General features: G+C 45.1%; 1 protein-coding gene across 2 annotated transcripts in view; it reads left to right on the top strand.

Moving 5' to 3' along the window:
* Positions 1–12,707, top strand: part of Wdr81 (WD repeat domain 81) — a 60,323-nt gene that overhangs the window by 11,215 nt on the left and 36,401 nt on the right. For both annotated transcript variants that reach the window (XM_089561376.1, XM_089561375.1), the window contains exons 8-15: positions 675–818; positions 1,618–1,821; positions 2,674–2,886; positions 5,326–5,397; positions 6,325–6,407; positions 8,123–8,315; positions 9,839–10,038; positions 11,966–12,230. In XM_089561376.1, the coding sequence (XP_089417502.1) occupies positions 675–818; positions 1,618–1,821; positions 2,674–2,886; positions 5,326–5,397; positions 6,325–6,407; positions 8,123–8,315; positions 9,839–10,038; positions 11,966–12,230 (1,374 nt within the window). The remainder of the gene's footprint in view (positions 1–674; positions 819–1,617; positions 1,822–2,673; positions 2,887–5,325; positions 5,398–6,324; positions 6,408–8,122; positions 8,316–9,838; positions 10,039–11,965; positions 12,231–12,707) is intronic.

Genomic DNA, 12,707 nt, shown 5'->3' with positions numbered 1-12,707 from the left:
GTTCATATAAATCAGGTGTTCGAATTAAGTGGGTTTGTATCAATGACGCTCCACTCTCTATAGGTGATTACCTGGCAAAGGTGTTTACCATATCGGGAGTTCATTACAGGTGAAGGTACTCCAAAACATTACTCCACTATTCTGTTGAATATGTTTGTTTCTCTCAGTGATCTTTGAGACTTGGCAAACTACCATATATGATATCCCAGTTAATTAACAGTGCTTTTCGTTTTCTTGTGTTGACCTGTGTTGTGCTTCTCAGCCAATGTATGTTGATGAATCAGGCAAAACCTCTTTCTCCTGGTGTTTAAAGCCGTTCCACTTGGTAATGCCATTCGCTTTTGTAGTTTGATGATAATTAGGTGTATAGGTAAACCTGATGCCTTACTAATGCTTACACAGAGACAGTAAAGGGGCAGCGTAGATTAGAAAGCATCGCCACTCGATGATACCTCAAGTGAAATCAAGTGTACAAATTGGGCCGGTCATGTCGAGTGCAGAGCAGCTGTGGAGTGGTCTTAGTATTGTGATAGAATAGGCGACTGTGCAATGTCAGTGTGGTTGGTTGATGACATAGAATCAGGTGGCACAGCATAGCTAATTGCCAACCACTGGAAGAAGCCTTTTTCCATCTGTGGGCTCTGTTACAGTGCTGATGATCCTGACCATCCCAGGTCCCCCACCACTTGTCCGAGCTGCTCGCAGACATCACCTACTACGTGTACTTCGCGAGGCGCCTACCGCGGAGCATCCTCTGCAAGCATGTCCGCCACAAGTGGGTCCCGGCAGAGTATCCGGCTTCCATGCAGCGGCTTCAGGTATGGACGGCTTGGGAACCCTTCTCAAAAGGCTGCAATACTTAACGGCTGTACTTCAGATTATCAGTGCTTCTTATATTATGTTAATCAAAAGTGCTTGAGGCCCCGCCGGGGTGGATCAGTGGTTATGGTGCTCAGCTGCTAACCCTAAAGACGCAGGTTCAATCTTGGCCATGACGGCCGAATTTCAATGGAGACGAAATTCTAGAGGCCCGTGTGCTGTGCGATGTGAGTGCACATTAAAGAACCCCAGGTGTTCGAAATTTCCGGAGCCCTTCACTATGGCGTCCCTCATAGCCTGAGTTGCTTTGGGACGTTAAACCCCAATAAACCAAATGAAACCAAAAGTGCCTGAGGGCTTTCCATAAGCTTAGTCTTAAATGATCTCTGGGTCAGAAGTTTTAAGTTGTGGTCTTCAAAGAGATTGCCAGTGCACCTGAAGCTTTTTGCTTTCTAATGAACTTAAGTTAATATTAAATGCCTCAGCTCTTCCCCCCTTCGTGTTGCCCACTTTATTTTGGGACTGACCTTACTGTAGTTGCTCATAGTAAAGACTGTTTCACTACACACTCAATGATTATTATTTTAATTTAGGGACTTTTTGAAGAAGTCTTGCTCTTTTTTTCATGTGTGCTGGCCAGGGAGAGAGAGAACCCAAGACATGTGAAGTTCCTCCTCGGGAGCTTTTCAAAGTCACTAGGAGATTAAGATTAATCTTAATCTTAATTTTAATCTTAGAGGCAAACAGGTTGACGACTGTGGTAACTCTCATTCTTCTTGTGCAATGCCATGCTGCCAGGCGTGGACAGTGGACGAGTGCATCCCGGAGTTCTTCACGGACCCATCCATATTCGAGTCCATCCATGACGATCTGGGTGACCTGGAGATGCCCCCGTGGTGCTCCAGCCCCGAGGACTTCGTCCGCAAGCACATGGCCATGCTCGAGAGCGAGCGTGTCTCGGAGCACCTCCACCAATGGATCGACATCACATTCGGCTACAAGGTGAGCGGCGGGCTCAAAGCCCCTTTCATATGTGCAAGAGATGCGTGGCATGAGGAATGGCTGCATGTCGCCATTATGGCATCTGTCATGCAATGTAGCATCTTTACTCATCCACTCGTATACTGAACCCACCCCCCACCTATGTGGTTGAAAATGTGGTTGAGCAAGAGGTGTTACCTCTGGTTTATACTCCATTTCATACATAGCAGGCAACACTGCCAAATCTAGCACGCCTGTTCGCGCAGGCTAAGTTCGCGCATAAGAAGGGGTAGTTCGCTATACAAGCAAAGCGAACACAACATATTTCGTAGCGACAAATCTTAAGTGCCGTGACTGACACCTCCTGGGCTTCATTTTACCTCTTGCCACATTTTCATCCCATGACTCGTCGAGATTTCGAGAAGCAAAAAGTACACGTGGCGGTATGATACACGATTGGTAGGACGAATCGCTTCTACTAAATCCGCGCCCAAAAAGTAGTTCACACTCCGTGAAAATTATGGCCAGAGAGCCCAAACACTGAGCGCCTGACAGCTTTGACCGTGATTTTCAGTGCTACCGCATCGTTTTATACCGCTCTTTGTATTTGTCCAAACACTGACCGGAGTTTCAAGAAGAACGGATGATGCGTGGTGGAGTGATATGGTTTCCCGGACGCACTACTTGAGCAACCTCCGCAGCGTTGCCTGCTATGTATGAAACGGAGTATACCTCCGGAGCATGCCTTGTGCCTGAATCTGAAACTGCAGGACTGTTGGCAGCTTGATTTTCCTCTCATCAGCCGGGCTACGTCTTGCCAACTTACCATTGTTTTCAGAGACCAAGAGGAGTCATCAAGTTGTTTTCTCGCAGCTGACGGGACCAGCCGCTATAAAGAGCAAGAACGTGTGCCGCCCCCTGGTGGATGGTCACACGTCACTGCACAGCTGCGGCATGGTGCAGCTCTTCACTGCACCGCACCCGCACCGGGCCGCATCCAGCCTGTACCTGTCGCGCTGCTCAGCACCCAAGACATTCCGGCTCCAGCACAGCTCCGGGGCTGCCCTGGGGTCGCCCCAGTCACGGGTCAGTGCAGGACAAGGAAGGCAGTGCGCTCGCTAGTGAAGCTACATGGAAATGATTGGGCATCATTATAGTTTGTATTAAGAGTAATAGGCAAGTTTTCTTCTGTGAAGCCCAGTGGGTGTAACCTGTGCTAAATAGTACAACAGACTCCCTTTAAGATGAACTGCCGCTTGTCTTAGCAGAAGTTTTTAACAGAGGTGACCATAACATAAATACCATTAGGAATCGTTACAATGAGTTATGGCCAGCTTTTCTCCTGTGAAGCCTACCAGGTGTAATCTCTGCTAAATAGTACAATAGATTCCCTCTAAGATGAACTGCCGTTTGTTGCCTTATCAGAAGTTTTTGACAGAAGTGCCCATAAGTAAGATGTGTGAGCATGCTAGATGTATTCATATAGTATGTACGTTACAGAAAAAAATGAATGATACAGCCTTTCAGAGAGATGACAGTTGTAGATAGAGCATTTATTGCACTATGCATGAAATGAGTTGAACACTGAGGGCATGAAACAGATACTCACGTTATCCTGCTTAAAAATGGCATTGATCTAGTCTTCGTTTTTTCACCGTCAATTTTTTTCTCACTGCATCCCACAGCGGCTGCTTTTTGGGTTAGCTGTTACCAACTTCGCGAACAGGCACACCATATGCGTTTCCTTCCACCGCAGGCAACGCGCGTGGTGTCGATATCTGGCCATCTCTGTGCCATGATAATGCATGTTGCAACACCGTGTCAATTGAAAATGTGGCCCCACAGGTTTTTAAGCCTTTGAAGGTTTTTGCCGTATATGTACGGCGGCGGTTTTCTGTCCCACAAGGTCTTTGCCGTACGGGTACGGTTTCGATCTTCCGTTTGAAATTTTGCGCCAAAAGAACAATGCGTGCTCACTGGGGGGTGCTGCCACCTCCTAGGACTTACAAGAAGTGTTTGAATTTTGTGCTGCCTTCTTGAGGAGATAAGCAGAACTTATGTCTAGCTTTAGCGCGGCGGCACAGACTGCGGCAACACCCCTTTTGTAGTTTTGGTTTCGCCGCGTGATCGCAACGGAGTCACGCGAAATTTTAGTTTTCTTTTTGTCAGCACTATCTTGCAGGGGCTGCCGAAGTTGATTTCTATCTTTATTGGCGCTGTTCTTAGCTTGCTTATCACCGTTGCTCGCGAGGTATTCTCGCCCTCTGTGGCAACGCGCCTACACGGTTTCGATTCCACCGCAGGATCGCAACGGAGTTGCGCGAAACGTGTTTTCTCTTTGTGGGCACTGTTTTGCAGAGGCGGCGAAAGTTGATTTCTATCTTTATTGGTGCTTCTCTTAGCTTGCTTATCACCGTTGCTATTCTATTCTATTGAACATTTTCCAGTTCTGAGTGATGCTGTCACCAGAGTACTGTTCCTAATTTTTTTTACTATTTATTCTCGATTATATACATTTTGTAGATTCAAGATCCGCAATAAAGTAATTTGACCACCTGGGAAAGTTTTCTTCAAAATAATTCGACCCTCAAAGGGTTAAGCCTCATGTCAACGAGCTGTTGCACTTTAGCGCGTACACGCTTTTTAGTTTGTGGGAGTCAACACATGCATAGTGCGTAGATTTGACCATGTAAGGTTTCAGATCTCGGCGCCAGCGCGAAGATGCCTTGCATTTTTCTGCAACCGGCAAGAAAGCTTCCCCCCAAGAACGTGTGCTCCCGCAAGACAGCTTTCCCACAGTTTGCGTGAAGGTGCGGAGAAGCCATCTTTGAGAGTGCAGAGAAGCCACCTTGTGGAGGGGTGTGCTTTCTAGCATTGAAGCACATCATATACTGTTTCTTTTTTTTTAACAGTGCTGGGAGGACGGCCTGCGAGGACTGATGCACGGGTTCACCGTGGTTCGCAGTCACTGTGAAAGTTCGTCTTAACTGAAGGACACGTGAAATAGTCCATCTTAAGCAGATTTTTTTTTTGTTCACCTTATCTGACAATTTCTCTGAACCGAGTTTATCTTAATGGGAGTCTACTCTAGCTCTTCATATTGTTCCTTCTCAACAAACACAATGGACAGAAAAAAAGACGCACGTGCAATATGGTGGAAGAATATTAATGCAAACGAGGTCGCCCAACACTGCGTACCGTTGAATAGCACCATTGTTAAAATGGCTTCTTCAAGTATTCTAGTTTAGATTAACGGCCATAAATGAGGAATTCAGGGAAATCAAAGTGCACTCTTCTGCAAAGGCAGCTTTTGCCAGATCTGTATTGCGGCGCAGTGCTCTGCATGGCGTTTGGTGGTATGAATAAACGTGAACGTTTTTGGTTCCTGTGTTCATTGGATGGGCAATCTCCAGGGAGAATAGGTGGTGTTTGCCAAGATATTGAGTACTGATATCCGTGTTTGGTTCAGTTCCTGCCGGGAAAATGTTCGGCCACTTAGTGTCGCCATTTCTGCAAATTTTTCAGCCCCCATCGGGCTCGATGTCGTCTCGGAGGAAGAGTCGTCAAGACAGTTTGGTTGACAAGGAGCTCAGCCTTGTGAGTCTGCTGAATTCATATTTTTTGTGGTTGTTATTATTACTGTCGTTAACGTTAATAACTTTTCATCCTCTCAAGGGATTAATGGGATTAATGGAAAACAAGCCTAAATAAGCTTGATGAGCCGCTGGTTCTTGTATCAGATGTGGAAACAGCATCACAAGCTATCAGGGTCATTATCAACCACACTTGAAAAGCAAACGGGCTCCAATTCGCCCATGTGCTTGGTCTTTTAGATTGCAGTGGTGTTTCTGGAGTTTTGAAAGAATGTTGAGTTGGAAATGAGGTCACTGTCAGAGCTAGGGCCAATGCCCTAGCTCTGGCTAGGGCATTGGCCAGTGATTGAATGCCATTTCTGGGGTGTTTGTGAAGGCCCTTTTTGTTGTGTGTAGGGATAATAGTGAGTGTTTAAAGACCCTCACCTTCCCCCCTTTTGAAACCCCCTTTGAAACCTTTAAATTGAAGCCAGTCACCTGTGTTGTGTACATAGAAAAGTGTCAGGTAATAGAGAACCAAGCCAGTTGTTATCATTGCAAAATAGTGTTGTTACAGTCAGTGGTGGAATTTGGGGCGGGGGGGAGAAAATTTTACATATGAAATTCGTGCTGAACCATATTTTTGTTTGCAAAAATTGGCCAATACATGGTTCAAATGCACTCCCCTCCCCAAGAATAACTCATAAACCCTCATCTCGTTACCATTGCAACTTTTTTGACATTATTATATCTGCTACATGGTTATAGAATATAGATTTTGGAGTGTTGAATTGAATTGGAATTTACTTTGTTTTTGGAAATTGTGCAAGTGCGAAACTAGTTTGCTTAAAAGGGTATGTGAACGTATGCATGAAGGTGCATAGGACAGAAATAACTCTTAGAGCTTATTTTTTGCGTCTTATTTGTCTCATTAAAAAAAAAAAAATAACAGCCACCCGAAGCCAAAGACGGCGCTGAAGATGATTCCACTCCGGAGGCTCCCCAGAGCAAGAGGAAGTCATCGACCATCGTCAAGTAAGCCTGTGCACTAGTGATGCAAAACTATCGGAGAATTGACTATCAATACTATCGTTAGTTTTTTTGAAACTATCGATAGTGTGAAAAACTATCAATAGTGCTACTATCGATAGTAATACTATCGATAGTATTACTGTCGATAGTAGACTATCGATAATACTATCGATGGTGTTGCTATCGATAGTACTACTAGCGATAGAACCACTGTCGATAGCAAGATTATCGATAGTGAAACTGTCGATGGTAAGATTATTGATAGTAACAATATTGATATTATGCATTTGTTGGCCAGCGATATAACCAAAACATTTGCGATACCTGATTGGTTTGACGGTCTCATGTGGCTTAATGTTGCAAAGAGACTCAAGCTATGATTGATGCCGTAGTAAAGGTCTCCAGGTAAATTTCGACCAGCTGTGGTTCTTTAACGTGCACTGGGACAGTTCGGAAAAATACCTGGAACGGCATTCGATGAAAGAACAAACAGCACACGTTGTTTTGGCTTGCTGACGTAACCGCTGTAGAAATGCTTTTCGCACACATGCTTCGCAACTAGGACATTCGCACGCTAACATTTTATCCAGCAACTTTACGTCTGGAACGTCTGCAGAGCTTGGTGACGCGTAAGCAGCGAGAACGGGCGAGTCCTGTCAGTTACTCATACCATCACCTCCATACCACACACTCGGGAAACAAGTTTAGGATGCAGTGGATACGCGTAGTTGATTTATAGTATCGATAGTACTATATATAACAAGTAGTATCGACACGGCCATCGATAGTACTATCAATAGTTCTATCGCGCGCTATCGATAGTACTATTGGTAGTCTTTTTTACCATCAATATTTCGATAGTGACTCAACTATCGATAGTATCGATAGTACTATCGATAGTTTTGCACCACTACTGTGCGCACACTTCAAGCAATTGGTCTGTGCTTTGGTGTGTATCACGAATTTGGAGCACTCAGAAGTATTCCTCCTCCCCAACATGTCTGACCAACTGGCCCAAAGCTTCCCCTTGTTGGACTCAGAAGTAATTTCACAATTATAGTCATAGGTTGGGTAGGAAGCGCATAGAGCTGTCGCTTTGACTTGTTCATTCTTAACGATTGGTGAAAAGTTTGAAATCATTGTGAACTAGTGAACTTTGGAGTTTTGCCCTTGATTATTTCGCATTAAAAAGAAAGCAACCTTTTGAAAAACATTTTAATTCGATAACATTAGTGTTTTCATTGCAAAAAAACTCTGCTGATGTCGGAGACAAAATTCGCTGATTGGTTGGGAGAGATCGCCACAACCTGCCTATTGTGGCAGGTGAGCAGCCTGCCCACCATTGCAGGTGGCAGATTTATGATTGGTCGAGAGAGGTCACCTGCCCTTGTGACATCATCACAGCCTGCCCACTGGGTTCTGAGCTACCTAATTTTTAAACAGTAACCTAGGTAGAGAATCGAAATCGAAAATGAGGAAAAATGTGATAGATACTAATGTCTGCACCATCTCAGCATAGCAGATACTGCTACTGCAGCTATCCCGAAATTGACATGCTCACCATCCCGAAAGTGACTGTTTTCCTGTGGTAAGCAAAGGATTAACGAGTTCACCTTTTCCCCATCATCATAACTGAATGTTGCGATTGTCAGTTTGGTGGCCTTGTCTCCCCTTTGTTTGTGGGCGTGCCAAGAAGACTCCTGACCTTAAATGTGCAGGTCAAGGTCAGTTGGCCAGCAGCTTGCCTCCACCACCGGTGGCTCGGTGCCCGCCGAGACCCAGGTGATTGTCCTGCCCAAGGACTACTCCCCCCTGTCCAAGCTGCAGCAGCTGGAGTCACTCTGCACCTTCTGCCTGCATCACTCGCCACACAGGCTGCCTCCATCCGTCATCCTGGCCTCGGCTACACAGGTGGATTTTCTTCCTGATGATGATGATGGTTTGCTGATCATGATGATGATTTGCTGGAACCGGTCCTATTATTGTATTTTCATACTGTTTGTTGTTCCCACTATTTTCCAGTTTCCTTTTGCTCTTGTATGATGTAGTATATAACCATTCCTATCCAGGCCCTATTTCGGCTGATAGTACCAATGAATAAATAAATAAATAAATAATAGCGATAGAGAAGCTTGGCTAGCAAGAGCATGAGGGGGGGTGGAAGGTTTATGGTTTATGGGGGTTTAACGTCCCAAAGCGACTGAGGCTATGAGAGACGCCGTAGTGGAGGGCTCCGGAAATTTCGACCACCTGGGGTTCTTTAACCTGCACTGACATCGCACAGTATACACGGACCTCTAGAATTTCGCCTTCATCGAAATTCGACCGGTGGGGCAAAGGTCAGGTCCTTGTCTTTTTTTTCTTGCTATGCATTTTGTCCCAACGAAAACAAGGTACCATGCCGAGGGAAAGTACTCCGTACCTGCTGATGTAACAGGGCGTGGCCGAAAATTAGTTGGGCGGAAGAAGTCCGGAAGTTTGCGGGGATGAGATGACCTCAGCTGGCTCAGGACCGGATTAGTTGGGGAGATATATGAGAGAGGCCTTTGCCCTGCAGTGGGCACAGTCTGGCTGACGATGGTAATGGTGATGATGATAATGATCTTCCAGTACCTCGCACTGCTGTCACAAGAAAAAGCAAGGACCATACCAAGGAGAGGTACTGGGTACCCACCAGTACTCAGTACTTCTGGTACACAGTGTCATTGTGGATTAATTCCATTGGCAGTGGCGCTGGGTGGCACAGGGGCAATGGGAGGGCGAATGAAAAGTACAAACGCGCTAATACCTAAATCTATCAATCTCTTATGTTTGTGAAAAACTGGCTTTGAGCATTGAGTTTGGGGCTCAATGTCCCCTGTTTCTAAAAATAATACTGTTAGAGAGCTTGATTTTTGAGACCTTAAGTCTAAACCAGGCAAGCTCAGTTTTGCCAAAGAGAAAACCGGATGTAGACTATACTAATACAGACCAGTTTATTGCAGACACAGAGGGTCTTTATGTACAGATTGATGATATGAATGCAGGGTTATTAGACTGGGACAAATGTTTACGCAGTAGGCAAATCACAAATAGAGAGGAACTGGAACTTACAAAACAACAGTTATCAAGTTGCATCTATACGGGTGAAAGTTTCTGAGCCTGGCAGTGTTTGAGTGAGCGACAAGTGTAAATGTGAATGTTATGACAGTAGTTGCACAAAGGAGCATTTCACAACTGATTCGATTGATTATGCATCAGGTTCCCAAACGGGGTTTCATGGAACCCTTGATGTCCTCCTTACATTTGTCTTTGGTTTCCCTAGCGGCTGAATCTACATATCTGCAGATCTTGTTTATAGCGGTAGTGTGGCTTGTAGTGAGTACAATACAAGAGCGTGTCGTTTCCTTTACTTCCCCTTCCTTTCCTCTCTTCGTACTCCGTTGCCATGGCAGCCTGCGGATGATGAGCCAGAGGGGAGCTTTCCCCGCCACCGCAGCCAGACGTCCCACGCGGCTGACATGTACCTGCTGGGGTGCCTGCTTGTGGAGATGTCCATCTTCTCATCAACTGCGCCGCACGCCTCCAGGAACCTGGCCGAGCGCTATGTGCATGCCCTGCAGGTGCTCAGGATTCAGTCGTCGAAACTGCCCAAGTGAGTTTTGATTTAAGGGATCACGTTGTTGGGTGAGTCAGTCGTACATACTTGAACAAGGGAATTGCACTAAAAAAGACACGGACAAGAAGAGGACAAGGACAGGTGCAAATTCGTGACTGATTTTATTCAGAAAGAAAACAAACATATATATACCTTGATGCTTATCCAATCATTGCCTAAGCGCACATGCTAGAAAAGTTTTCTCTTTCTCATGCAATTTGATACTAGAATCGCTTACGCATTCTTCACCTGACTTTGAAAAAAGCCTCTGCGAGTTCATGTGCTATTTGGTTACGACTGCGCCTTAAGATTTTGGTTCTAGTTTTGATTTTTTTTTTCTCTCTCTTGTGCTTGTGCAGTTTCCGCCAAAAGTGAGCTGACAAGGTGCCAACTGAATTAACTGAAAGGAAGCGGCTTTGAAATCATGAAAATCTCGAAACAAAAATCGAGTTTTAGAAAATGCCGGAATCTGTATGAGTAAGGTCTTTCTAATTCCGAAAAATTTTCCTCCAAAACAGCCAGAAGCGACTAAAAAATGTTTTTGTGACCATAGGTATTAAAAAACTGGCAGAAATCTTAGTGTTTTCTGAAAGGGGGAGGGGGGGGGGGGGGTGCCATTTCTGCCTTCAGTGTCTAGAGGACGCACATATTGGCCCACTTGGCGGAACTGCAGAAAGTATTTGTTGTGACTTAGTGCTCTTGCATGAAGCAATGAATGATTTCACATTTTTTTTTTTAATATTGATAATGGTAAGTGCTTATGTGGGACACTTTGTTAATGTAGTGTTTGTTTGTTTTGGTCCTCCCAATAATTTGACATTCGGTTAATTTGGACCTCTCCTCCAGTCCTGCAAAACTCGAATTAACACGCCTTTGTCGTAGATGGCGTCACTGATTCATTTTGTATGAGCTCGTACAACTTTGATGGTCAGGCTGTTGATGACGGCAGTCCATTTCTGCTGCGTCAACTGATCAAGTTTTGGTGTTTCTAGTTAAGTGCTGGAAAAGGAAAACAGTTGAAGTGCAAGAGGAGATGAGACATGAGAAGAGGAACTCTGTCATTGAAATCAGGCTTCCCGGTGTACATCATTTCATTTCATTTATTCTACCCTCAAGGCCCGAGGGCATTGAAGAGGGGAGTGGTTGTATACAGGGGTTTAGTAAAAGGCGTTTGATTTCTAATTATACAATGATAGCTAAGGCGGAACAAAAACGCTGATGGTCGATGATGGAGGCTGTACTTCCGGGAAGGTGGTTCCAGTCCTTTGCTGTTCGTGGAAGGAAAGACTCAGCTGCGGATTTTGTTTTAAAGAAAGGAATGCCGATTTTATGCGCATGATCAACTCGTGATGAAACATATGACGGAGGAAGTATAAGATCGCGGTGCAGTCTGGGGTTATGATACATTATTTTATGAATTAAGCAAAGGCGAGCGTGCTTTCGACGGCTAGCAAGAGATGGTAACTGTAATGTACCTATTCTTCATAGAGGTTACGCTAGCGGTACGGTTATAGTTCTGAAGGATGAAACGTGCCGAGTTATTCTGAATTATTTCGAGGGAACTGATCAGGTTTTCCGTGAAGGGATCCCAAATGGACGCAGCATATTCCGCAGCATAACTAGATAGAGAATATTGCTTAGAAACGACACGAGGAACTGAAAGGAAATCGTCTATAGCACTTTCGTTTTTCGTTTCCCAATCCCAAGCAACACATTTAATGGGCCAAATATTGGAAATGGATGGTCTGACTGTGGTCCTTTGTAGGACCGACCTTTGCCAATACATTTCCAATACTGGGCCAATTATCTGTGCCGTTGGGGATATCTCTTATCGCAAAATGTACCAACTTGCCTAGTTGCCACGCTGTAGACAGACTCGTTGCACTGCAGTGTCAGCAGCCATTGGCCTCTCTCTTCCTTCCAGGTCTCTGCAGAATGCTGTCCAGGTCTTGTTGCAGACAGAGAAGCCGGTCACTGTGCCAGCCACCAGGGGCAAGGAAATGGCGGGTGCTGGCAATGCCGGGCGTGTTGAATGGCGCTACCCGTGCGTCTGCGACGGCGGCCTTCCGCCACCTTCTGCGCACCAGCTTCTTCAGCCACTTCTGTCAACCATTCCATTTCCGACCTATTACCCGGCCCTGTACGACTTCCTCGCAAAGCTCGATGCACAGGCTACCGCTCCTGAGAAGGTGTAGCCCCTTTGCAAATAGGAAACTCTTGATTGTGAAAGCTTACGCTCGAGAAGTGATTTATAAAGACGCATAGTGCAAATTGAAGTTGGTCTGTATTGCTAGATTAGAGTTTTTTTGGCACACAGGCTGCTTTTTGTACAAAGAGATCTCGCTTATTAACTTATTTAACATACTTCTTTTCCCACTAAATCTGTCTTAAATTTGAGAGGGTGCAGTGCATTTACTGCAGGAGTGGGGCAGGGGGTAAAATATAAAATATTCAGAGATAATTGTAAGTGTTAAAATCGGGCCAAAATTTAGGCTGATAGAATAAATTCTTCATATGGCTACCACTCCCCATCTACATATAGCAAAAGACACCCTTCAGCACCGTTGTGGTGCTGGAGTGTAGTCAACAACTTTTATTTGAAACCCGTTTGTAGAACTCGTGGTTGGCCTGTAAAGATGTTCAAAGAAAACATAACTATACCTAAC

Source organism: Amblyomma mixtum, chromosome 9 (genome assembly GCF_055824585.1).
Source record: "Amblyomma mixtum isolate Tamu chromosome 9, ASM5582458v1, whole genome shotgun sequence".
NCBI lineage: Eukaryota > Metazoa > Arthropoda > Arachnida > Ixodida > Ixodidae > Amblyomma > Amblyomma mixtum.
This window is presented reverse-complemented; position numbering and strand designations above follow the sequence as displayed.